This window comes from Eubalaena glacialis, chromosome 7, assembly GCF_028564815.1.
Source record: "Eubalaena glacialis isolate mEubGla1 chromosome 7, mEubGla1.1.hap2.+ XY, whole genome shotgun sequence".
Taxonomy (NCBI): Eukaryota; Metazoa; Chordata; class Mammalia; order Artiodactyla; family Balaenidae; genus Eubalaena; species Eubalaena glacialis.
In genome coordinates, this window is record NC_083722.1 from 73,114,542 (window position 1) to 73,139,184 (window position 24,643).

At 56.8% G+C, this 24,643-nt stretch overlaps 4 protein-coding genes across 4 annotated transcripts; all 4 read left to right on the forward strand.

Moving 5' to 3' along the window:
• The first annotated feature begins 5,057 nt into the window (after window positions 1-5,057).
• On the forward strand, window positions 5,058-8,839 carry LOC133094684 (cathelicidin-1-like). The gene is made up of 5 exons (XM_061195339.1): window positions 5,058-5,371; window positions 6,751-7,139; window positions 7,771-7,878; window positions 8,021-8,092; window positions 8,684-8,839. Exons 1-5 carry the CDS (start codon window positions 5,275-5,277, stop codon window positions 8,771-8,773), a joined length of 756 nt encoding a protein of 251 aa, XP_061051322.1. The 5' UTR covers window positions 5,058-5,274; the 3' UTR covers window positions 8,774-8,839.
• Window positions 8,840-10,277: 1,438 nt separating this feature from the next.
• LOC133094685 (cathelicidin-1-like) lies at window positions 10,278-14,059 on the forward strand. The gene is made up of 5 exons (XM_061195340.1): window positions 10,278-10,591; window positions 11,971-12,359; window positions 12,991-13,098; window positions 13,241-13,312; window positions 13,904-14,059. The coding sequence occupies exons 1-5, from the start codon at window positions 10,495-10,497 to the stop codon at window positions 13,991-13,993; spliced, it is 756 nt and encodes a 251-aa protein (XP_061051323.1). The 5' UTR covers window positions 10,278-10,494; the 3' UTR covers window positions 13,994-14,059.
• Window positions 14,060-15,499: 1,440 nt separating this feature from the next.
• Window positions 15,500-19,282, forward strand: LOC133094686 (cathelicidin-1-like). Its single transcript, XM_061195341.1, has 5 exons — window positions 15,500-15,813; window positions 17,194-17,582; window positions 18,214-18,321; window positions 18,464-18,535; window positions 19,127-19,282. Exons 1-5 carry the CDS (start codon window positions 15,717-15,719, stop codon window positions 19,214-19,216), a joined length of 756 nt encoding a protein of 251 aa, XP_061051324.1. The 5' UTR covers window positions 15,500-15,716; the 3' UTR covers window positions 19,217-19,282.
• Window positions 19,283-20,718: 1,436 nt separating this feature from the next.
• On the forward strand, window positions 20,719-24,501 carry LOC133094687 (cathelicidin-1-like). The gene is made up of 5 exons (XM_061195342.1): window positions 20,719-21,032; window positions 22,413-22,801; window positions 23,433-23,540; window positions 23,683-23,754; window positions 24,346-24,501. The coding sequence occupies exons 1-5, from the start codon at window positions 20,936-20,938 to the stop codon at window positions 24,433-24,435; spliced, it is 756 nt and encodes a 251-aa protein (XP_061051325.1). The 5' UTR covers window positions 20,719-20,935; the 3' UTR covers window positions 24,436-24,501.
• The last annotated feature ends 142 nt before the right edge of the window (window positions 24,502-24,643 follow it).

Below are 24,643 nucleotides of genomic sequence, written 5' to 3' on the forward strand. Positions count from 1 at the left end.
CCATGCATGATGACTAGAAATACATACATGTACAGAGCAAGAAGGACAGTGAAAAGATTTAGTTTACCTGTGAGAACCATCCCGCGAATGTCTCGTATTAACAAGTGCAAAATATAAACAAACACATAAACCCTGATCAAAACGAAAGCAAGTAAAACTACCTAACATTAAAACACAGTGTAAGCAGCTGCATAGCACAGGGAGATCAGCTTGGTGCTTTGTGACCACCTAGAGGGGTGGGATAGGGAGGATGGGAGGGAGATGCAAGAGGGAGGAGATATGGGGATATGTATATATGTATAGCTGATTCACTTTGTTATACAGCAGAAACTAACACACCATTGTAAAGTAATTATACTCCAATAAAGATGTTAATAAATAAATAAATAAATAAATAAAAATTTAAGAAAAGGAAAGGACTATCACATACAGAAATGTGGACATGTGAAAAATAAATAAATAAAACTAGTCTTTGGAATAACAACAATAAATAAATAAATAAATAAATGCATGAGAGCAATGAAAAAAATTAAAAAATAAAACATAGCGTATAAAGTGGTGTGAGAAATTTAAGTCACTCGACAGTCTTTTAGTCAAGAAAAAGCTGTGTTTGTGTCCTTTTAAATTTCACCCTGAAGGCCTTGCAGAAGTGATGGAGGTTAAAGCTTCCAGCCTTGTTCCATCTGACAGGGGATGCAGTTCACGGTGGGCCAGTGCTCCTTTCTTATTCTGTGTTTCGGTGGACTTTCCTGCCAGCGTGTTGATGCCCTCCCCAAGCTCCGCGCTGTGCCGTCCTGTCTGTGCTGCTGAGGCAGTGAAAACTGTAGGGAAGAGAATCAGTACAAGAACACACAGCTTAAGTCTGCTCTTGCCGATGAAACTGAGCGGTGTCCTGCGACAGGAGCCACTCTTCCCCACGGTCTTTTTGGGTGAGTTTGGTGATTGCTCGTCTCTCCTGACCTCACTCCATTCTGTGATGTCATCACTGCTCAGAGAGGTTTCCTAGAGCCAACATTCTTTTCCTCTTAGGCATGCAAAGGGAAACTTTACCCTGGCAGCTCTGTAGGTCAGATGCCAGGAGGCTTGATGGGTTTCTCTGCTCTGTGTTCACAAGGCCCAGCCAAGATGGCAGGGCTGGATTCCTTTCGAGAGCCTCTAGGGGAGAATTACTACCAAGCTCGTTCAGCTTGCTGGCAGAATTTGGTCCTCTGTGCTTGTAGGACTGAGGTCGTGAATCCCTTGCCTGCTGGTGGTTGGCGTTGTTCTCAGCTTCTAGAGGCTGTCCCCAGGCTTTGGCTCATCTTTCTCCATCTTCAAAGCCATCAACTGCCAGTGGAGTTTTTCTCTTTCTTCCAATCTCTCTGACTTCTGAGAGCTTGAATTTCTTAATAATTTTTGAGCCAAAAGACCCATGTTTTCATTTTGCAAGTTATGTAGCTGACCCTGGCCAGTAATGGCTCCACCTTTCCCACAACACTTGAAGGAGGCCCCAGAAGCCATTCTCAGAGCAACTTACTTCACTCCATACTTGCCCAACGTGTACGTGTTGTCTTCGCCCATGGTCTTGAGTATCCAGAGGGCAGGGGACAGCTCAGGAAGGGAAGAAAGAGAGTGGGAGTTGGCACAGGGCAGAAAGGGACCCCCAGAGAAGCCCCTCAATGCTCATAGCAAAGCAGGTCAAAAAGCTGAATCTCCAGGCCTCTTAAAGCAATGGGCTGTAGGAGAGATGCAGGGTTGGCCAAGGTGGTGTTTGGTGGGCCAGACAGAGGCGGCCAGGGGCTCATCCAAGAGAGAGACAGGAGGCCCCATATTGGACCAAGGAAAACTCACACTGGAGCCAGAGCTCTGGGTACTGCCATCAACCCTGACTTGACCAAGACCTGCTTCCCAAGGCCACACCCCTACCCTGCCCTGGGCCTCAGTTTCTTCCTTGGCCTAATGAGACTGGTGGTAAGCCCTGCTTACCTGACTAGAGTGCTGTGAGTTCAGAGGAGGTGGATGTACAGGAGCCCTTTGTACCCTGAAGGACCAGACACACAGGTCACATCCTTGGACTCAGGTCTCCATAGACAACATGTCCATGGGAGGCTGTGAGGAGGGACAGGACACAAGGGGCCCCAGGCTCCCCTCACAGTGTGGTTTCCATGACCATCCCAAGGATTACTGTTAGGGTTGTTGCTTTGGTGACTGGATGGACCCCAGGCACCCCACGCAGTGGTGCCACTGGAAGAAAACTCACTTCGATGAGGTTGCCCATTGGCACACAGGTGACCATCATGGCAGGGAGCCATGGAGGGAACCCCTTGCTTCACCAATTTCAGGGACAGCAGGGGGATCTGTCTCGTGTCCACTTCATAGCCAGGGTTTCACACCAACACAGCATGGCTCTCACCAAACACAGCTCTAGCCCACCCAAAGTCTTGCCACCCAAGAGCCCTCCTAGTCTCCATCCCCATCCAATCTACAATCCCACCTCCCCAGGCTCTTCCCTTGTGTGTTGTTTTAATCGAGCTCGATATCTGAAAGGATGTTCTCCCGAGGGCGGGGGGTTGTTGCTGGAGCCATGATCAGTGGTTCTTAACTGATGGTGAGCAGTCAGAAAGGTGCCTTTAAAATCTCCAGATTACTTTATTTTGTTTTGTTTTTTCATTTTCTTTCTCTTTTTTGATTTAATATTTGTTGGCTTCCAAATTACTTTTTGGAAATAAGAAAAGCAGGTGCCACCTGGATCTATTGAGTTGGACCTGGGGTCATGAGAAAGGTAGGGCTGAAGAAATGGAATCAAAGGAAATTGTGTTCTGATCTGCAGTCCATCCCTCTCCCCAGGAGATGGTCCCTTCTCTCTTTACTTCCAAAAGCGCATACTAAATGTCAGAACCTGGGTGGAGCCTCTGGAGGGGCTGTTTCTACCTTCCCAGGGCATCCATGAGCAGACTTAAGACCTCCACTAGGACATGCCAGTCTGTGGGGAGGGACCACGTAGGCACCCAGGAAAGGTGGAGGGGTGTGTGGGCCTCGTGTGAAGTGCCCTGTCTTACTCCAGCCTCTTGGAAATTGATGTCTTTATAGGCTCAGTCCACTTCCTGCCGAAGCTCGTGGTCTCCAGGAGGCAGACCCTGAGATCCTGGGGGTTTGCAGGTCTTTGTCCTGGTAGAAGAATGAGGGAGAATGTGCCTTCTCAGATGTATCCGAGGCATCCAGAGTCCCCAGGCTCTGGGGAGAGAGCACCCTCTGTCACCCTCTGGGGATAGACCTGGCCTCAGCCCCCAACTGTCATCTCTACATCCATGTCCCCAGTAAAACCCACTCACAGGAATGGTACCCATGCCCACCAGTCTGCTCCATGTCTGGGGCTGGCTGTGAGCGTGGCCCTCTTCTGCAAAGCTCAGGCACCCTCCCACTCAGCCTCCACCCGGGCCCAGCTCACCTTGTCACGCAGCCCCAGATGCTGTGGAGAGGAGCTGGCTGGATGTTTGTTGTCGTGGCTGGTGGTGAGATCCGGAGCCGGAGCCTGGCGCAGGCTGAGGTCCTTGGACAGGGAGGTAGGTTGGCCTCAAGTTTGGCTCTGCAGCAGCAGCAGCACGGTCCCCCTGATGCCACCAAGTATTCTGGCTACAGTGTGGCGGGTGCAGCCTCTGTTTGGTTTTATGTACCCACCCCCAGAGAGGGGTGGCGCTGCCCTCCTGCCAGCTGGCCTCCTTCACCAAACCCCGTGCCTGAGAAACCCCAGCTGGGCTGAGGGCTTTCCAAGAGGATGTAACCTGCCGCAGCTCCTTGCTTCACATGAAGTGGGAAGTGGGAAGGAAGAAGCTGACCCGAAGCAGAGAGAGGGTCCTGACACTCAGCCCTGACCCAAGTCCCCACCCTCACAGCAGCCGTGGCTGCCTTCCCTGCTCACTGCAGAGGGCAGGAGGGAGGGCCGAGTTCCCTCCCCTGGTCCCTGTGAGACGACCAGCATGGTGGGTGAGTCGGGGCATTTGGTCCAAGTCTTGCGTCTCCTGTTTCCTGGATGGTAGATCCTTATTTGAGTGATTTAACCTGTAGGTTTCATTTTCCTCATGAACTGGACAACTCAGGGAGCTGGTGGGTGTTCCCCAGCATTTGGGGGCACAGCAGCCTGAGGTCCAGTTCCGCTTCCTGCCCAGAGTCTCACGGACAGGAAGGATGGCTGGGAGGAGCAAAGGAGAGGGGCGATGCAGGATCAGGCCTCATACCTGAGTTTGTTGGGGTGAAAGGTGCATGAGGATTTCTCAAGGACCAGATGTGGAGTCAGGGGCAAACCCGCCTGGGGACAAGGGCTGTGGTGTGTCTCCCGAGAAGACCTCCGCTCTGACAGGCTGTGAGGACTAAACCAGGAAAGCCAGACTGGAGGCATGGGAGGCAGGCCCCCACCACGGGAGTTGCAGTCTATGGGCCTACACAGGATCCAGGGAGGATGGGGAAGGGGACTTCAGTCGGAAGAGTGAGCAGATGCAAAGTTTCAGAGGCAGGAAAGCACAGGGAGGATTTCAGGGTTACCTAATAGCCAGTAACCATGTGTATTGCTAATTATTTTCTACTGTGATCATCTGCTTTTCCTCCTTCGACTTGGGGAAAGAATACAGCTTGACCAAGAGGGCCCTGGGGCAACATCTGGACTGTGAAACCAGGTTGCACAGAAGCCCAGCTCTCCTTCCTTCTCCAAGGCTGAGTGCTCAACCAGCGCCATCCATCCAGGTTGCCACCTTCTGAGGTGCCCTGGCCATGCCCCCAAGAGTCCCGCAGGCCGGCTGAGTCCAGGAGCTACCCCAGGCCTCACAACTACATGGTCATTCCTCCAGAAAACTGTACAAGAATCTCCTTCTTGGCCTGTGGCCCCTCTATTGCTTTAGCCCATGATCTTTCCGGCTGTGTTCTCACCACCTCCCACACTGGCCCCCCCAGCCTGGTGTCTCATCCACAGCACTGGACAGGGAGCCACTGGGGGTCAAATCAGAAGAGACTTCCTGAGGCTGTGGGAGCCAAGAGGAGGAGGTGCCATTTCTGGTTGGAGGTCAGGGAAGCCTTCCCCAGGCGGAAGGGCAGGGCAAGCAGAGGGATCAGGCGCAGAGACGGGGAAGAGCAGGGGGCTCAGCGCTGTCTGCGTGGTTGCGGTGGATGGGGCAGCCTGACACCTGAGGCCTGCAGGGCAGGGGCTGAGGGCAGCAGGGAGCATCAAGACCCAGACCCTGACGCCCCTGCCTCAAGGCAGCGGGGGAAATGGCCACATCAGTGCTTGGCATGAGCCCCTAGACAATGGTGTGGAGGGCGGACAGTGGTCTGGGGAGAGCCTGGAACCAGAGAAGGCGGAGTCTGGAGGCTGTGGCTACGCTTGAGAGGAGAGAAGACGGCGGTAGGAGCTGGGCCGGGCTGGTGGGAGGCCAGAGGGAGTGTCCTCAGGAGGAAGAAGGAGCAGGTGGGGCTCCCAGGCTTTCAGCTCAGGGCTCCTGCGGCGGCACCCAGCCAACAGCAGCCAACAGCCCAGTGCGGACAACCAGGGGCACTCATGGGAGTCTTGAGCTCAGAGATACAGACCAGTGATGTGTGTCCTTGATAACTGGTATCTTGAGAAGGGGTTTGCCCAGGAATGTGTGAGGACTGGGAGGAGAAGCAGCCCGGATGCACCTGTGCCAGCCCTGCCTCTTAGGAGGAGGGTCCTTGGAGGAGACCGAGCAGGAGCCACGGGGGAGGCAGGAGGGAACCCAGGAGAGTTGCATCAGGGGAGAATCGGTCAGTTTCTGGAGGAAAGAGGGGCTCCACTGCCTGTGATGATAAAGATAAGGCTTGAGGGACTTCCCTGGTGATGCAGTGGTTAAGTATCCGCCTGCCAATGCAGGGGACACGGGTTCGATCCCTGGCCCGTGAAGATCCCACATGCCACGGAGCAACTAATCCGCGCACCACAATTACTGAGCCTGCGCTCTAGAGCCCGCGAGCCACAACTACTGAGCCCAGGCGCCGCAACTACTGAAGCCAGTGTGCCTAGAGCCCGTGCTCCGCAACAAGAGAAGCCACCGCAATGAGAAATGCGCGCACCGCAACGAAGAGTAGCCCCCGCTCGCCACAACTAGAGAAAGCCCACACGCAGCAACGAAGACCCACTGCAGCCAAAAATAAATAAAATTAAAAAAAAAAAAGATAAGGCTTGAGCATGGCCTCCAGATTCAGGGAGGGCTGTCCAGTTGCAGTGACCTTCAGGGTGAGACAGAGCAAAGAAGTGTGGTCAGGGTGTAGATGACCCTTTCTCAGGCTTGGCTGGGGAGAAGCCAGGGCAATAGGCCACGTTTGGTAGGGTTGAGGGAGAGGAAATTTTTTGGCTGAGAAAGCAGTGGAGAAGAATCAAGGAGAGGGGACAAATGGAGCTCACTGTCTGAGTGCTGAGCGCAGAGAAAAGGATGGTGTGGGCTTTGTGTCTGCCTAGGGATTGGCTGGGTGTGTAAGTCCTTAGCTGTGAGTGGTACTGTCAACCACTCATCAAATGTTAATTGACTGCCTACTGGGTGCCAGGGAGTGCCTAGAACTGGAGATTCAGTAGAGAATACACTTTGTCACCCTGATTCCTGAGGAGGCCAGAGTGTGGAGGCAGAGGGGACGTAAGACAAAGCCTGGTCCTCCCTTTCCTGGAGGACTCAACGCTCTTGAGCAACCCTGCCTATGACACTCCCCATGGGCCCCAGGAGAGGCCAAGATGTTGTCAGGGAGATGGAGAAACCATTTCTTCACCTTCCACAGGAGGCTTCCCTCGCCCACTGCCCAGCAATCCCGTGAGGCAACAGCAGGGGCTGAGGCAAGTCCAGCTCACAGCCGGGGGGGAGATCAGGGATGGGGCAGGTCAGGAAGATGCGTGGTTGGGCCATTGCATCAGGCCCAGGAGGAGCATAAAAGAGGGTCCTGTATGCTGGGAGGAGGCCGACTTGGGGATCATGGAGACCCAGAGGGCCAGCCTTGCCCTGGGGCGGTGGCCACTGTGGCTACTACTGCTGGGACTAGTGGTGCCCTCGGCCAGCGCCCAGACCCTCAGCTACAGGGAGGCCGTGATTCGTGCTTTGGATCAGCTCAACGAGCGGTCCTCAGAAGCTAATCTCTACCGCCTCCTGGAGCTGGACCTGCCTCCCAAGACCGTGAGTCAGGAGGGGCCTGGGGAGGGGGCCGTCTCCCACTAGTCTTGGCCACGCTGTCACCGCCTCTGCTCCGGCTGTACCTTCTGTCAGTAAGACACTTCTCCCTCTAGGTGGGCTCCCACCTCTTCCAGGAAACCTTCCCAGAGCTGGGTCCCCTCCCAGCATGAGAGCTTCCTGCCTTAGCATCTCTACTGTGGGAACAGGCGCCCTGTACACCCTGTTCGGGCTTAAGGGGCTTCTGGGACCTCCACGGATGGAGGGGGGGTCCTTGGCTCTGTGATGTGACTTCCTGGCTTTAGTCCCCTCTGCTCCTCGTTGTCTCCGTACCAGGGAGGGCTCTGCTCAGCCTGGAGGTTCTAGTGATGAGGCCTCTCAGGCGACCCCTGACTTCCCTCAGCCCCTCAGAGGTGCAGATGGTCTCATCAGAGCTGGTGTGAGATCCGCTCCTGCTCTCTGTGTGCCCGTGAGGCCTGGAACGGGCTCTGTCCCTTCCCCCGTGCACCCAGCACCAAGCCCAGGGCCAGGCACACAGAACAGCTGGAGAGGCTGCCGTCTAGGTGGGGGCAGGGAGACAGATCAGACAAGGAAGCATGAGCCTGAGCCCAGTCTCCCCACATTGATCCTTGACCAGGACGGGGACCCGGACACCCCAAAGCCTGTGAGCTTCACAGTGAAGGAGACCGTGTGCCCCAGGACGACCCAGCAGTCCCCGGAGCAGTGTGACTTCAAGGAGAATGGGGTGAGGCTGGGGGCTGGGGGCACTGGCGGATGCTTCCCAGGGATCTGAACTGAGGGCTTTGGGGAAGATTTCCAGCCCCTGGGGTGAGGCTGGGAGGTTATGGGCTGGGGGTTCCAGTTTGACCTCGAGCCTCCCCTTCCAGCTGGTGAAACAGTGTGTGGGGACAGTCACCCTGAACCAGGTCAGGGGTAACTTCGACATCACCTGTAATAAGGTAAGTGGCCCCTCCGTGCTGCAGGGGCTGCTGGGGGTGGGTAGTGGAACGTCCTTTGGACCAATTACCTGCTGCCCCTTCGAGGGCAGAGAAAGGCCCTCCTACCTGGCCCCTCCCTCACCCAAGCCCCAGGCCTCCAGGACTGGCTCTGCCATCCCTTAGAGCAGTGGTTCTCTAAGTGGGGTCCCACCCGGAAACTTGACAGAAAGGCAGATTCCCAGGCCCCACTCAGACCTCCTGAATCAGACTCTGGGCTGGGGCCCAGCCATTTGTATTTTCACAAGGCCTCCGGCAGATTATGACTGCTGAATTTGAGTGGCACTGACTAGAGCTTTCATCCCCTGCTGTCATCCTGCTTTGCTGGGATGGGCTTGTGACCCTGGAAAGCCCCTTGCCTTCTGTGGGCCTCAGTTTTCTCTTCCGCCTGTATGTGTCGGGATTCACCACAAGCTCCACAGGTCACAGCCAGAGGGTGAACTGGGGCCCCAAGGATCCTGGTGTGGCCCTGGAAAAGGGAAGTCCAGGTGGGGAGGGGTCTTGTGTTGATGCTGGTCCAGTACCAAGAGCAACCTGTTTCTTCCTGGTTCACAGGCCCAGAGTGTCAGGATTACAAAGCTACCATGGGCGCCACCACAGCCGACGCGAATATGTCGCGTAATAGTGATGAGAGTGTGCAGATAATCAGCACATCAAGGCTTTGCATCAGGAGCCCGAGAAGAGTCCTAATTGTATGCTTATTCTGGCTCAGGCTACTGCACTCTGAAAAATAAATTCTTGTGAAATCAGTATCCTCCAGACTTCAGTTTCACTCGTCTCCCCTCCTCCCACTTACCAAGATTGAATCCTTAACTCTGGGATGCCACGTGTGTGTGTGTGTGTATGTGTGTGTGTATGTGTGTATGTATGTAAGTGTGTATGTGTGTGTGTGTGTGTGTGTGTGTGTGTGTGTGATCACTCCTGTAAACACAGTCATGGGGGACGCCCCTGTTCCTTCCAGGCGGGCATGGGGAGAGACAGCAGGACCAAGAGGTCCAGCACAGCGTCTCCATTCTCGGGTCCCTCCCGTGCCCTTCACACGCCTCTGCCCTCCTCCTCCAACCCCCAGTAGGGACTTAAGGAGACCTGCTCTGTGTGCAGTGCTGGTGGGGATGCTGTCCCTGCTCACATGGAGGTGACAGTCCGGAGGGGCCAGGCATTTGTTAAACACTCACAGAGACGCAGTTCAGTCTCAGGGCTAAGCCTACAGGTACAATGGCCATGAGTCTCATGGGCAGGAAGGATGGCCGGGAGGAGCAAAGGAGAGAGGAGACGCAGGATCAGGGCTCATACCTGAGTTTGTTGGGGTGAAGGTTGCATGAGGATTTCTCAAGGACCAGAAGTGGAGTCAGGGGCAACCTGCCTGGGACAAGGGCTGTTGTGTCTTTCCTGAGAAGACCTCCGCTCTGACAGGCTGTGAGGACTAAACCAAGAAAGCCAGATGCTGGAGGAAGGGAAGGCTCTCCCCCCACCACAGGAGGTGCTGTCTGAGGACCTGGCAGGGGACCCTCCTAAGGATTCAGGGAAGGACGAGAAAGGGGACTTCAGTCTGAAGAATGAACAAATGCAAAGGCGCAGAGGCAGGAGAGCACAGCGAGGATTTCAGGGTTACCAGACAGCAGTAACAATGTGTATTGCCAACTATTTTGTACTGGAATTACCTCCTCTTCTTCCTTTGACTTGGGGAAAGGATACAGTTTGACCAAGAGACCACTGGGGCAACACCTGGACTGGGAAACCAGGCTGCCCAGAACCCAGCTCTCCTTCCTTCTCCAAGGCTGAGTGCTCAACCAGCGCCATCCATCCAGGTTGCCACCTTCTGAGGTGCCCTGGCCATGCCCCCAAGAGTCCCGCAGGCCGGCTGAGTCCAGGAGCTACCCCAGGCCTCACAACTACATGGTCATTCCTCCAGAAAACTGTACAAGAATCTCCTTCTTGGCCTGTGGCCCCTCTATTGCTTTAGCCCATGATCTTTCCGGCTGTGTTCTCACCACCTCCCACACTGGCCCCCCCAGCCTGGTGTCTCATCCACAGCACTGGACAGGGAGCCACTGGGGGTCAAATCAGAAGAGACTTCCTGAGGCTGTGGGAGCCAAGAGGAGGAGGTGCCATTTCTGGTTGGAGGTCAGGGAAGCCTTCCCCAGGCGGAAGGGCAGGGCAAGCAGAGGGATCAGGCGCAGAGACGGGGAAGAGCAGGGGGCTCAGCGCTGTCTGCGTGGTTGCGGTGGATGGGGCAGCCTGACACCTGAGGCCTGCAGGGCAGGGGCTGAGGGCAGCAGGGAGCATCAAGACCCAGACCCTGACGCCCCTGCCTCAAGGCAGCGGGGGAAATGGCCACATCAGTGCTTGGCATGAGCCCCTAGACAATGGTGTGGAGGGCGGACAGTGGTCTGGGGAGAGCCTGGAACCAGAGAAGGCGGAGTCTGGAGGCTGTGGCTACGCTTGAGAGGAGAGAAGACGGCGGTAGGAGCTGGGCCGGGCTGGTGGGAGGCCAGAGGGAGTGTCCTCAGGAGGAAGAAGGAGCAGGTGGGGCTCCCAGGCTTTCAGCTCAGGGCTCCTGCGGCGGCACCCAGCCAACAGCAGCCAACAGCCCAGTGCGGACAACCAGGGGCACTCATGGGAGTCTTGAGCTCAGAGATACAGACCAGTGATGTGTGTCCTTGATAACTGGTATCTTGAGAAGGGGTTTGCCCAGGAATGTGTGAGGACTGGGAGGAGAAGCAGCCCGGATGCACCTGTGCCAGCCCTGCCTCTTAGGAGGAGGGTCCTTGGAGGAGACCGAGCAGGAGCCACGGGGGAGGCAGGAGGGAACCCAGGAGAGTTGCATCAGGGGAGAATCGGTCAGTTTCTGGAGGAAAGAGGGGCTCCACTGCCTGTGATGATAAAGATAAGGCTTGAGGGACTTCCCTGGTGATGCAGTGGTTAAGTATCCGCCTGCCAATGCAGGGGACACGGGTTCGATCCCTGGCCCGTGAAGATCCCACATGCCACGGAGCAACTAATCCGCGCACCACAATTACTGAGCCTGCGCTCTAGAGCCCGCGAGCCACAACTACTGAGCCCAGGCGCCGCAACTACTGAAGCCAGTGTGCCTAGAGCCCGTGCTCCGCAACAAGAGAAGCCACCGCAATGAGAAATGCGCGCACCGCAACGAAGAGTAGCCCCCGCTCGCCACAACTAGAGAAAGCCCACACGCAGCAACGAAGACCCACTGCAGCCATAAATAAATAAAATTAAAAAAAAAAAAGATAAGGCTTGAGCATGGCCTCCAGATTCAGGGAGGGCTGTCCAGTTGCAGTGACCTTCAGGGTGAGACAGAGCAAAGAAGTGTGGTCAGGGTGTAGATGACCCTTTCTCAGGCTTGGCTGGGGAGAAGCCAGGGCAATAGGCCACGTTTGGTAGGGTTGAGGGAGAGGAAATTTTTTGGCTGAGAAAGCAGTGGAGAAGAATCAAGGAGAGGGGACAAATGGAGCTCACTGTCTGAGTGCTGAGCGCAGAGAAAAGGATGGTGTGGGCTTTGTGTCTGCCTAGGGATTGGCTGGGTGTGTAAGTCCTTAGCTGTGAGTGGTACTGTCAACCACTCATCAAATGTTAATTGACTGCCTACTGGGTGCCAGGGAGTGCCTAGAACTGGAGATTCAGTAGAGAATACACTTTGTCACCCTGATTCCTGAGGAGGCCAGAGTGTGGAGGCAGAGGGGACGTAAGACAAAGCCTGGTCCTCCCTTTCCTGGAGGACTCAACGCTCTTGAGCAACCCTGCCTATGACACTCCCCATGGGCCCCAGGAGAGGCCAAGATGTTGTCAGGGAGATGGAGAAACCATTTCTTCATCTTCCACAGGAGGCTTCCCTCGCCCACTGCCCAGCAATCCCGTGAGGCAACAGCAGGGGCTGAGGCAAGTCCAGCTCACAGCCGGGGGGGAGATCAGGGATGGGGCAGGTCAGGAAGATGCGTGGTTGGGCCATTGCATCAGGCCCAGGAGGAGCATAAAGGAGGGTCCTGTATGCTGGGAGGAGGCCGACTTGGGGATCATGGAGACCCAGAGGGCCAGCCTTGCCCTGGGGCGGTGGCCACTGTGGCTACTACTGCTGGGACTAGTGGTGCCCTCGGCCAGCGCCCAGACCCTCAGCTACAGGGAGGCCGTGATTCGTGCTTTGGATCAGCTCAACGAGCGGTCCTCAGAAGCTAATCTCTACCGCCTCCTGGAGCTGGACCTGCCTCCCAAGACCGTGAGTCAGGAGGGGCCTGGGGAGGGGGCCGTCTCCCACTAGTCTTGGCCACGCTGTCACCGCCTCTGCTCCGGCTGTACCTTCTGTCAGTAAGACACTTCTCCCTCTAGGTGGGCTCCCACCTCTTCCAGGAAACCTTCCCAGAGCTGGGTCCCCTCCCAGCATGAGAGCTTCCTGCCTTAGCATCTCTACTGTGGGAACAGGCGCCCTGTACACCCTGTTCGGGCTTAAGGGGCTTCTGGGACCTCCACGGATGGAGGGGGGGTCCTTGGCTCTGTGATGTGACTTCCTGGCTTTAGTCCCCTCTGCTCCTCGTTGTCTCCGTACCAGGGAGGGCTCTGCTCAGCCTGGAGGTTCTAGTGATGAGGCCTCTCAGGCGACCCCTGACTTCCCTCAGCCCCTCAGAGGTGCAGATGGTCTCATCAGAGCTGGTGTGAGATCCGCTCCTGCTCTCTGTGTGCCCGTGAGGCCTGGAACGGGCTCTGTCCCTTCCCCCGTGCACCCAGCACCAAGCCCAGGGCCAGGCACACAGAACAGCTGGAGAGGCTGCCGTCTAGGTGGGGGCAGGGAGACAGATCAGACAAGGAAGCATGAGCCTGAGCCCAGTCTCCCCACATTGATCCTTGACCAGGACGGGGACCCGGACACCCCAAAGCCTGTGAGCTTCACAGTGAAGGAGACCGTGTGCCCCAGGACGACCCAGCAGTCCCCGGAGCAGTGTGACTTCAAGGAGAATGGGGTGAGGCTGGGGGCTGGGGGCACTGGCGGATGCTTCCCAGGGATCTGAACTGAGGGCTTTGGGGAAGATTTCCAGCCCCTGGGGTGAGGCTGGGAGGTTATGGGCTGGGGGTTCCAGTTTGACCTCGAGCCTCCCCTTCCAGCTGGTGAAACAGTGTGTGGGGACAGTCACCCTGAACCAGGTCAGGGGTAACTTCGACATCACCTGTAATAAGGTAAGTGGCCCCTCCGTGCTGCAGGGGCTGCTGGGGGTGGGTAGTGGAACGTCCTTTGGACCAATTACCTGCTGCCCCTTCGAGGGCAGAGAAAGGCCCTCCTACCTGGCCCCTCCCTCACCCAAGCCCCAGGCCTCCAGGACTGGCTCTGCCATCCCTTAGAGCAGTGGTTCTCTAAGTGGGGTCCCACCCGGAAACTTGACAGAAAGGCAGATTCCCAGGCCCCACTCAGACCTCCTGAATCAGACTCTGGGCTGGGGCCCAGCCATTTGTATTTTCACAAGGCCTCCGGCAGATTATGACTGCTGAATTTGAGTGGCACTGACTAGAGCTTTCATCCCCTGCTGTCATCCTGCTTTGCTGGGATGGGCTTGTGACCCTGGAAAGCCCCTTGCCTTCTGTGGGCCTCAGTTTTCTCTTCCGCCTGTATGTGTCGGGATTCACCACAAGCTCCACAGGTCACAGCCAGAGGGTGAACTGGGGCCCCAAGGATCCTGGTGTGGCCCTGGAAAAGGGAAGTCCAGGTGGGGAGGGGTCTTGTGTTGATGCTGGTCCAGTACCAAGAGCAACCTGTTTCTTCCTGGTTCACAGGCCCAGAGTGTCAGGATTACAAAGCTACCATGGGCGCCACCACAGCCGACGCGAATATGTCGCGTAATAGTGATGAGAGTGTGCAGATAATCAGCACATCAAGGCTTTGCATCAGGAGCCCGAGAAGAGTCCTAATTGTATGCTTATTCTGGCTCAGGCTACTGCACTCTGAAAAATAAATTCTTGTGAAATCAGTATCCTCCAGACTTCAGTTTCACTCGTCTCCCCTCCTCCCACTTACCAAGATTGAATCCTTAACTCTGGGATGCCACGTGTGTGTGTGTGTGTATGTGTGTGTGTATGTGTGTATGTATGTATGTGTGTATGTGTGTGTGTGTGTGTGTGTGTGTGTGTGTGTGTGATCACTCCTGTAAACACAGTCATGGGGGACGCCCCTGTTCCTTCCAGGCGGGCATGGGGAGAGACAGCAGGACCAAGAGGTCCAGCACAGCGTCTCCATTCTCGGGTCCCTCCCGTGCCCTTCACACGCCTCTGCCCTCCTCCTCCAACCCCCAGTAGGGACTTAAGGAGACCTGCTCTGTGTGCAGTGCTGGTGGGGATGCTGTCCCTGCTCACATGGAGGTGACAGTCCGGAGGGGCCAGGCATTTGTTAAACACTCACAGAGACGCAGTTCAGTCTCAGGGCTAAGCCTACAGGTACAATGGCCATGAGTCTCATGGGCAGGAAGGATGGCCGGGAGGAGCAAAGGAGAGAGGAGACGCAGGATCAGGGCTCATACCTGAGTTTGTTGGGGTGAAGGTTGCATGAGGATTTCTCAAGGACCAGAAGTGGAGTCAGGGGCAACCTGCCTGGGACAAGGGCTGTTGTGTCTTTCCTGAGAAGACCTCCGCTCTGACAGGCTGTGAGGACTAAACCAAGAAAGCCAGATGCTGGAGGAAGGGAAGGCTCTCCCCCCACCACAGGAGGTGCTGTCTGAGGACCTGGCAGGGGACCCTCCTAAGGATTCAGGGAAGGACGAGAAAGGGGACTTCAGTCTGAAGAATGAACAAATGCAAAGGCGCAGAGGCAGGAGAGCACAGCGAGGATTTCAGGGTTACCAGACAGCAGTAACAATGTGTATTGCCAACTATTTTGTACTGGAATTACCTCCTCTTCTTCCTTTGACTTGGGGAAAGGATACAGTTTGACCAAGAGACCACTGGGGCAACACCTGGACTGGGAAACCAGGCTGCCCAGAACCCAGCTCTCCTTCCTTCTCCAAGGCTGAGTGCTCAACCAGCGCCATCCATCCAGGTTGCCACCTTCTGAGGTGCCCTGGCCATGCCCCCAAGAGTCCCGCAGGCCGGCTGAGTCCAGGAGCTACCCCAGGCCTCACAACTACATGGTCATTCCTCCAGAAAACTGTACAAGAATCTCCTTCTTGGCCTGTGGCCCCTCTATTGCTTTAGCCCATGATCTTTCCGGCTGTGTTCTCACCACCTCCCACACTGGCCCCCCCAGCCTGGTGTCTCATCCACAGCACTGGACAGGGAGCCACTGGGGGTCAAATCAGAAGAGACTTCCTGAGGCTGTGGGAGCCAAGAGGAGGAGGTGCCATTTCTGGTTGGAGGTCAGGGAAGCCTTCCCCAGGCGGAAGGGCAGGGCAAGCAGAGGGATCAGGCGCAGAGACGGGGAAGAGCAGGGGGCTCAGCGCTGTCTGCGTGGTTGCGGTGGATGGGGCAGCCTGACACCTGAGGCCTGCAGGGCAGGGGCTGAGGGCAGCAGGGAGCATCAAGACCCAGACCCTGACGCCCCTGCCTCAAGGCAGCGGGGGAAATGGCCACATCAGTGCTTGGCATGAGCCCCTAGACAATGGTGTGGAGGGCGGACAGTGGTCTGGGGAGAGCCTGGAACCAGAGAAGGCGGAGTCTGGAGGCTGTGGCTACGCTTGAGAGGAGAGAAGACGGCGGTAGGAGCTGGGCCGGGCTGGTGGGAGGCCAGAGGGAGTGTCCTCAGGAGGAAGAAGGAGCAGGTGGGGCTCCCAGGCTTTCAGCTCAGGGCTCCTGCGGCGGCACCCAGCCAACAGCAGCCAACAGCCCAGTGCGGACAACCAGGGGCACTCATGGGAGTCTTGAGCTCAGAGATACAGACCAGTGATGTGTGTCCTTGATAACTGGTATCTTGAGAAGGGGTTTGCCCAGGAATGTGTGAGGACTGGGAGGAGAAGCAGCCCGGATGCACCTGTGCCAGCCCTGCCTCTTAGGAGGAGGGTCCTTGGAGGAGACCGAGCAGGAGCCACGGGGGAGGCAGGAGGGAACCCAGGAGAGTTGCATCAGGGGAGAATCGGTCAGTTTCTGGAGGAAAGAGGGGCTCCACTGCCTGTGATGATAAAGATAAGGCTTGAGGGACTTCCCTGGTGATGCAGTGGTTAAGTATCCGCCTGCCAATGCAGGGGACACGGGTTCGATCCCTGGCCCGTGAAGATCCCACATGCCACGGAGCAACTAATCCGCGCACCACAATTACTGAGCCTGCGCTCTAGAGCCCGCGAGCCACAACTACTGAGCCCAGGCGCCGCAACTACTGAAGCCAGTGTGCCTAGAGCCCGTGCTCCGCAACAAGAGAAGCCACCGCAATGAGAAATGCGCGCACCGCAACGAAGAGTAGCCCCCGCTCGCCACAACTAGAGAAAGCCCACACGCAGCAACGAAGACCCACTGCAGCCATAAATAAATAAAATTAAAAAAAAAAAAAGATAAGGCTTGAGCATGGCCTCCAGATTCAGGGAGGGCTGTCCAGTTGCAGTGACCTTCAGGGTGAGACAGAGCAAAGAAGTGTGGTCAGGGTGTAGATGACCCTTTCTCAGGCTTGGCTGGGGAGAAGCCAGGGCAATAGGCCACGTTTGGTAGGGTTGAGGGAGAGGAAATTTTTTGGCTGAGAAAGCAGTGGAGAAGAATCAAGGAGAGGGGACAAATGGAGCTCACTGTCTGAGTGCTGAGCGCAGAGAAAAGGATGGTGTGGGCTTTGTGTCTGCCTAGGGATTGGCTGGGTGTGTAAGTCCTTAGCTGTGAGTGGTACTGTCAACCACTCATCAAATGTTAATTGACTGCCTACTGGGTGCCAGGGAGTGCCTAGAACTGGAGATTCAGTAGAGAATACACTTTGTCACCCTGATTCCTGAGGAGGCCAGAGTGTGGAGGCAGAGGGGACGTAAGACAAAGCCTGGTCCTCCCTTTCCTGGAGGACTCAACGCTCTTGAGCAACCCTGCCTATGACACTCCCCATGGGCCCCAGGAGAGGCCAAGATGTTGTCAGGGAGATGGAGAAACCATTTCTTCACCTTCCACAGGAGGCTTCCCTCGCCCACTGCCCAGCAATCCCGTGAGGCAACAGCAGGGGCTGAGGCAAGTCCAGCTCACAGCCGGGGGGGAGATCAGGGATGGGGCAGGTCAGGAAGATGCGTGGTTGGGCCATTGCATCAGGCCCAGGAGGAGCATAAAGGAGGGTCCTGTATGCTGGGAGGAGGCCGACTTGGGGATCATGGAGACCCAGAGGGCCAGCCTTGCCCTGGGGCGGTGGCCACTGTGGCTACTACTGCTGGGACTAGTGGTGCCCTCGGCCAGCGCCCAGACCCTCAGCTACAGGGAGGCCGTGATTCGTGCTTTGGATCAGCTCAACGAGCGGTCCTCAGAAGCTAATCTCTACCGCCTCCTGGAGCTGGACCTGCCTCCCAAGACCGTGAGTCAGGAGGGGCCTGGGGAGGGGGCCGTCTCCCACTAGTCTTGGCCACGCTGTCACCGCCTCTGCTCCGGCTGTACCTTCTGTCAGTAAGACACTTCTCCCTCTAGGTGGGCTCCCACCTCTTCCAGGAAACCTTCCCAGAGCTGGGTCCCCTCCCAGCATGAGAGCTTCCTGCCTTAGCATCTCTACTGTGGGAACAGGCGCCCTGTACACCCTGTTCGGGCTTAAGGGGCTTCTGGGACCTCCACGGATGGAGGGGGGGTCCTTGGCTCTGTGATGTGACTTCCTGGCTTTAGTCCCCTCTGCTCCTCGTTGTCTCCGTACCAGGGAGGGCTCTGCTCAGCCTGGAGGTTCTAGTGATGAGGCCTCTCAGGCGACCCCTGACTTCCCTCAGCCCCTCAGAGGTGCAGATGGTCTCATCAGAGCTGGTGTGAGATCCGCTCCTGCTCTCTGTGTGCCCGTGAGGCCTGGAACGGGCTCTGTCCCTTCCCCCGTGCACCCAGCACCAAGCCCAGGGCCAGGCACACAGAACAGCTGGAGAGGCTGCCGTCTAGGTGGGGGCAGGGAGACAGATCAGACAAGGAAGCATGAGCCTGAGCCCAGTCTCCCCACATTGATCCTTGACCAGGACGGGGACCCGGACACCCCAAAGCCTGTGAGCTTCACAGTGAAGGAGACCGTGTGCCCCAGGACGACCCAGCAGTCCCCGGAGCAGTGTGACTTCAAGGAGAATGGGGTGAGGCTGGGGGCTGGGGGCACTGGCGGATGCTTCCCAGGGATCTGAACTGAGGGCTTTGGGGAAGATTTCCAGCCCCTGGGGTGAGGCTGGGAGGTTATGGGCTGGGGGTTCCAGTTTGACCTCGAGCCTCCCCTTCCAGCTGGTGAAACAGTGTGTGGGGACAGTCACCCTGAACCAGGTCAGGGGTAACTTCGACATCACCTGTAATAAGGTAAGTGGCCCCTCTGTGCTGCAGGGGCTGCTGGGGGTGGGTAGTGGAACGTCCTTTGGACCAATTACCTGCTGCCCCTTCGAGGGCAGAGAAAGGCCCTCCTACCTGGCCCCTCCCTCACCCAAGCCCCAGGCCTCCAGGACTGGCTCTGCCATCCCTTAGAGCAGTGGTTCTCTAAGTGGGGTCCCACCCGGAAACTTGACAGAAAGGCAGATTCCCAGGCCCCACTCAGACCTCCTGAATCAGACTCTGGGCTGGGGCCCAGCCATTTGTATTTTCACAAGGCCTCCGGCAGATTATGACTGCTGAATTTGAGTGGCACTGACTAGAGCTTTCATCCCCTGCTGTCATCCTGCTTTGCTGGGATGGGCTTGTGACCCTGGAAAGCCCCTTGCCTTCTGTGGGCCTCAGTTTTCTCTTCCGCCTGTATGTGTCGGGATTCACCACAAGCTCCACAGGTCACAGCCAGAGGGTGAACTGGGGCCCCAAGGATCCTGGTGTGGCCCTGGAAAAGGGAAGTCCAGGTGGGGAGGGGTCTTGTGTTGATGCTGGTCCAGTACCAAGAGCAACCTGTTTCTTCCTGGTTCACAGGCCCAGAGTGTCAGGATTACAAAGCTACCATGGGCGCCACCACAGCCGACGCGAATATGTCGCGTAATAGTGATGAGAGTGTGCAGATAATCAGCACATCAAGGCTTTGCATCAGGAGCCCGAGAAGAGTCCTAATTGTATGCTTATTCTGGCTCAGGCTACTGCACTCTGAAAAATAAATTCTTGTGAAATCAGTATCCTCCAGACTTCAGTTTCACTCGTCTCCCCTCCTCCCACTTACCAAGATTGAATCCTTAACTCTGGGATGCCACGTGTGTGTGTGTGTGTATGTGTGTGTGTATGTGTGTATGTATGTATGTGTGTATGTGTGTGTGTGTGTGTGTGTGTGTGTGTGTGATCACTCCTGTAAACACAGTCATGGGGGACGCCCCTGTTCCTTCCAGGCGGGCATGGGGAGAGACAGCAGGACCAAGAGGTCCAGCACAGCGTCTCCATTCTCGGGTCCCTCCCGTGCCCTTCACACGCCTCTGCCCTCCTCCTCCAACCCCCAGTAGGGACTTAAGGAGACCTGCTCTGTGTGCAGTGCTGGTGGGGATGCTGTCCCTGCTCACATGGAGGTGACAGTCCGGAGGGGCCAGGCATTTGTTAAACACTCACAGAGACGCAGTTCAGTCTCAGGGCTAAGCCTACAGGTACAATGGCCATGAGTCTCATGGGCAGGAAGGATGGCCGGGAGGAGCAAAGGAGAGAGGAGACGCAGGATCAGGGCTCATACCTGAGTTTGTTGGGGTGAAGGTTGCATGAGGATTTCTCAAGGACCAGAAGTGGAGTCAGGGGCAACCTGCCTGGGACAAGGGCTGTTGTGTCTTTCCTGAGAAGACCTCCGCTCTGACAGGCTGTGAGGACTAAACCAAGAAAGCCAGATGCTGGAGGAAGGGAAGGCTCTCCCCCCACCACAGGAGGTGCTGTCTGAGGACCTGGCAGGGGACCCTCCTAAGGATTCAGGGAAGGACGAGAAAGGGGACTTCAGTCTGAAGAATGAACAAATGCAAAGGCGCAGAGGCAGGAGAGCACAGCGAGGATTTCAGGGTTACCAGACAGCAGTAACAATGTGTATTGCCAACTATTTTGTACTGGAATTACCTCCTCTTCTTCCTTTGACTTGGGGAAAGGATACAGTTTGACCAAGAGACCACTGGGGCAACACCTGGACTGGGAAACCAGGCTGCCCAGAACCCAGCTCTCCTTCCTTCTCCAAGGCTGAGTGCTCAACCAGCGCCATCCATCCAGGTTGCCACCTTCTGAGGTGCCCTGGCCATGCCCCCAAGAGTCCCGCAGGCCGGCTGAGTCCAGGAGCTACCCCAGGCCTCACAACTACATGGTCATTCCTCCAGAAAACTGTACAAGAATCTCCTTCTTGGCCTGTGGCCCCTCTATTGCTTTAGCCCATGATCTTTCCGGCTGTGTTCTCACCACCTCCCACACTGGCCCCCCCAGCCTGGTGTCTCATCCACAGCACTGGACAGGGAGCCACTGGGGGTCAAATCAGAAGAGACTTCCTGAGGCTGTGGGAGCCAAGAGGAGGAGGTGCCATTTCTGGTTGGAGGTCAGGGAAGCCTTCCCCAGGCGGAAGGGCAGGGCAAGCAGAGGGATCAGGCGCAGAGACGGGGAAGAGCAGGGGGCTCAGCGCTGTCTGCGTGGTTGCGGTGGATGGGGCAGCCTGACACCTGAGGCCTGCAGGGCAGGGGCTGAGGGCAGCAGGGAGCATCAAGACCCAGACCCTGACGCCCCTGCCTCAAGGCAGCGGGGGAAATGGCCACATCAGTGCTTGGCATGAGCCCCTAGACAATGGTGTGGAGGGCGGACAGTGGTCTGGGGAGAGCCTGGAACCAGAGAAGGCGGAGTCTGGAGGCTGTGGCTACGCTTGAGAGGAGAGAAGACGGCGGTAGGAGCTGGGCCGGGCTGGTGGGAGGCCAGAGGGAGTGTCCTCAGGAGGAAGAAGGAGCAGGTGGGGCTCCCAGGCTTTCAGCTCAGGGCTCCTGCGGCGGCACCCAGCCAACAGCAGCCAACAGCCCAGTGCGGACAACCAGGGGCACTCATGGGAGTCTTGAGCTCAGAGATACAGACCAGTGATGTGTGTCCTTGATAACTGGTATCTTGAGAAGGGGTTTGCCCAGGAATGTGTGAGGACTGGGAGGAGAAGCAGCCCGGATGCACCTGTGCCAGCCCTGCCTCTTAGGAGGAGGGTCCTTGGAGGAGACCGAGCAGGAGCCACGGGGGAGGCAGGAGGGAACCCAGGAGAGTTGCATCAGGGGAGAATCGGTCAGTTTCTGGAGGAAAGAGGGGCTCCACTGCCTGTGATGATAAAGATAAGGCTTGAGGGACTTCCCTGGTGATGCAGTGGTTAAGTATCCGCCTGCCAATGCAGGGGACACGGGTTCGATCCCTGGCCCGTGAAGATCCCACATGCCACGGAGCAACTAATCCGCGCACCACAATTACTGAGCCTGCGCTCTAGAGCCCGCGAGCCACAACTACTGAGCCCAGGCGCCGCAACTACTGAAGCCAGTGTGCCTAGAGCCCGTGCTCCGCAACAAGAGAAGCCACCGCAATGAGAAATGCGCGCACCGCAACGAAGAGTAGCCCCCGCTCGCCACAACTAGAGAAAGCCCACACGCAGCAACGAAGACCCACTGCAGCCATAAATAAATAAAATTAAAAAAAAAAAAAGATAAGGCTTGAGCATGGCCTCCAGATTCAGGGAGGGCTGTCCAGTTGCAGTGACCTTCAGGGTGAGACAGAGCAAAGAAGTGTGGTCAGGGTGTAGATGACCCTTTCTCAGGCTTGGCTGGGGAGAAGCCAGGGCAATAGGCCACGTTTGGTAGGGTTGAGGGAGAGGAAATTTTTTGGCTGAGAAAGCAGTGGAGAAGAATCAAGGAGAGGGGACAAATGGAGCTCACTGTCTGAGTGCTGAGCGCAGAGAAAAGGATGGTGTGGGCTTTGTGTCTGCCTAGGGATTGGCTGGGTGTGTAAGTCCTTAGCTGTGAGTGGTACTGTCAACCACTCATCAAATGTTAATTGACTGCCTACTGGGTGCCAGGGAGTGCCTAGAACTGGAGATTCAGTAGAGAATACACTTTGTCACCCTGATTCCTGAGGAGGCCAGAGTGTGGAGGCAGAGGGGACGTAAGACAAAGCCTGGTCCTCCCTTTCCTGGAGGACTCAACGCTCTTGAGCAACCCTGCCTATGACACTCCCCATGGGCCCCAGGAGAGGCCAAGATGTTGTCAGGGAGATGGAGAAACCATTTCTTCACCTTCCACAGGAGGCTTCCCTCGCCCACTGCCCAGCAATCCCGTGAGGCAACAGCAGGGGCTGAGGCAAGTCCAGCTCACAGCCGGGGGGGAGATCAGGGATGGGGCAGGTCAGGAAGATGCGTGGTTGGGCCATTGCATCAGGCCCAGGAGGAGCATAAAGGAGGGTCCTGTATGCTGGGAGGAGGCCGACTTGGGGATCATGGAGACCCAGAGGGCCAGCCTTGCCCTGGGGCGGTGGCCACTGTGGCTACTACTGCTGGGACTAGTGGTGCCCTCGGCCAGCGCCCAGACCCTCAGCTACAGGGAGGCCGTGATTCGTGCTTTGGATCAGCTCAACGAGCGGTCCTCAGAAGCTAATCTCTACCGCCTCCTGGAGCTGGACCTGCCTCCCAAGACCGTGAGTCAGGAGGGGCCTGGGGAGGGGGCCGTCTCCCACTAGTCTTGGCCACGCTGTCACCGCCTCTGCTCCGGCTGTACCTTCTGTCAGTAAGACACTTCTCCCTCTAGGTGGGCTCCCACCTCTTCCAGGAAACCTTCCCAGAGCTGGGTCCCCTCCCAGCATGAGAGCTTCCTGCCTTAGCATCTCTACTGTGGGAACAGGCGCCCTGTACACCCTGTTCGGGCTTAAGGGGCTTCTGGGACCTCCACGGATGGAGGGGGGGTCCTTGGCTCTGTGATGTGACTTCCTGGCTTTAGTCCCCTCTGCTCCTCGTTGTCTCCGTACCAGGGAGGGCTCTGCTCAGCCTGGAGGTTCTAGTGATGAGGCCTCTCAGGCGACCCCTGACTTCCCTCAGACCCTCAGAGGTGCAGATGGTCTCATCAGAGCTGGTGTGAGATCCGCTCCTGCTCTCTGTGTGCCCGTGAGGCCTGGAACGGGCTCTGTCCCTTCCCCCGTGCACCCAGCACCAAGCCCAGGGCCAGGCACACAGAACAGCTGGAGAGGCTGCCGTCTAGGTGGGGGCAGGGAGACAGATCAGACAAGGAAGCATGAGCCTGAGCCCAGTCTCCCCACATTGATCCTTGACCAGGACGGGGACCCGGACACCCCAAAGCCTGTGAGCTTCACAGTGAAGGAGACCGTGTGCCCCAGGACGACCCAGCAGTCCCCGGAGCAGTGTGACTTCAAGGAGAATGGGGTGAGGCTGGGGGCTGGGGGCACTGGCGGATGCTTCCCAGGGATCTGAACTGAGGGCTTTGGGGAAGATTTCCAGCCCCTGGGGTGAGGCTGGGAGGTTATGGGCTGGGGGTTCCAGTTTGACCTCGAGCCTCCCCTTCCAGCTGGTGAAACAGTGTGTGGGGACAGTCACCCTGAACCAGGTCAGGGGTAACTTCGACATCACCTGTAATAAGGTAAGTGGCCCCTCTGTGCTGCAGGGGCTGCTGGGGGTGGGTAGTGGAACGTCCTTTGGACCAATTACCTGCTGCCCCTTCGAGGGCAGAGAAAGGCCCTCCTACCTGGCCCCTCCCTCACCCAAGCCCCAGGCCTCCAGGACTGGCTCTGCCATCCCTTAGAGCAGTGGTTCTCTAAGTGGGGTCCCACCCGGAAACTTGACAGAAAGGCAGATTCCCAGGCCCCACTCAGACCTCCTGAATCAGACTCTGGGCTGGGGCCCAGCCATTTGTATTTTCACAAGGCCTCCGGCAGATTATGACTGCTGAATTTGAGTGGCACTGACTAGAGCTTTCATCCCCTGCTGTCATCCTGCTTTGCTGGGATGGGCTTGTGACCCTGGAAAGCCCCTTGCCTTCTGTGGGCCTCAGTTTTCTCTTCCGCCTGTATGTGTCGGGATTCACCACAAGCTCCACAGGTCACAGCCAGAGGGTGAACTGGGGCCCCAAGGATCCTGGTGTGGCCCTGGAAAAGGGAAGTCCAGGTGGGGAGGGGTCTTGTGTTGATGCTGGTCCAGTACCAAGAGCAACCTGTTTCTTCCTGGTTCACAGGCCCAGAGTGTCAGGATTACAAAGCTACCATGGGCGCCACCACAGCCGACGCGAATATGTCGCGTAATAGTGATGAGAGTGTGCAGATAATCAGCACATCAAGGCTTTGCATCAGGAGCCCGAGAAGAGTCCTAATTGTATGCTTATTCTGGCTCAGGCTACTGCACTCTGAAAAATAAATTCTTGTGAAATCAGTATCCTCCAGACTTCAGTTTCACTCGTCTCCCCTCCTCCCACTTACCAAGATTGAATCCTTAACTCTGGGATGCCACGTGTGTGTGTGTGTGTATGTGTGTGT

What these genes read in the sequence shown, in the direction of transcription:
- LOC133094684 (XM_061195339.1), top strand. Translation starts at nt 5,275, where the DNA reads ATGGTGTGGAGGGCGGACAGTGGTCTGGGGAGAGCCTGGAACCAGAGA. An exon ending in GTGACTTCAAGGAGAATGGG is followed by an intron (nt 7,879 to 8,020) that starts GTGAGGCTGGGG and finishes CTCCCCTTCCAG; the next exon opens with CTGGTGAAACAGTGTGTGGG. An exon ending in TCGACATCACCTGTAATAAG is followed by an intron (nt 8,093 to 8,683) that starts GTAAGTGGCCCC and finishes CCTGGTTCACAG; the next exon opens with GCCCAGAGTGTCAGGATTAC.
- LOC133094685 (XM_061195340.1), top strand. Translation starts at nt 10,495, where the DNA reads ATGGTGTGGAGGGCGGACAGTGGTCTGGGGAGAGCCTGGAACCAGAGA. An exon ending in GTGACTTCAAGGAGAATGGG is followed by an intron (nt 13,099 to 13,240) that starts GTGAGGCTGGGG and finishes CTCCCCTTCCAG; the next exon opens with CTGGTGAAACAGTGTGTGGG. An exon ending in TCGACATCACCTGTAATAAG is followed by an intron (nt 13,313 to 13,903) that starts GTAAGTGGCCCC and finishes CCTGGTTCACAG; the next exon opens with GCCCAGAGTGTCAGGATTAC.
- LOC133094686 (XM_061195341.1), top strand. Translation starts at nt 15,717, where the DNA reads ATGGTGTGGAGGGCGGACAGTGGTCTGGGGAGAGCCTGGAACCAGAGA. An exon ending in TGGACCTGCCTCCCAAGACC is followed by an intron (nt 17,583 to 18,213) that starts GTGAGTCAGGAG and finishes ATCCTTGACCAG; the next exon opens with GACGGGGACCCGGACACCCC. An exon ending in GTGACTTCAAGGAGAATGGG is followed by an intron (nt 18,322 to 18,463) that starts GTGAGGCTGGGG and finishes CTCCCCTTCCAG; the next exon opens with CTGGTGAAACAGTGTGTGGG.
- LOC133094687 (XM_061195342.1), top strand. Translation starts at nt 20,936, where the DNA reads ATGGTGTGGAGGGCGGACAGTGGTCTGGGGAGAGCCTGGAACCAGAGA. An exon ending in TGAGAGGAGAGAAGACGGCG is followed by an intron (nt 21,033 to 22,412) that starts GTAGGAGCTGGG and finishes CACCTTCCACAG; the next exon opens with GAGGCTTCCCTCGCCCACTG. An exon ending in GTGACTTCAAGGAGAATGGG is followed by an intron (nt 23,541 to 23,682) that starts GTGAGGCTGGGG and finishes CTCCCCTTCCAG; the next exon opens with CTGGTGAAACAGTGTGTGGG.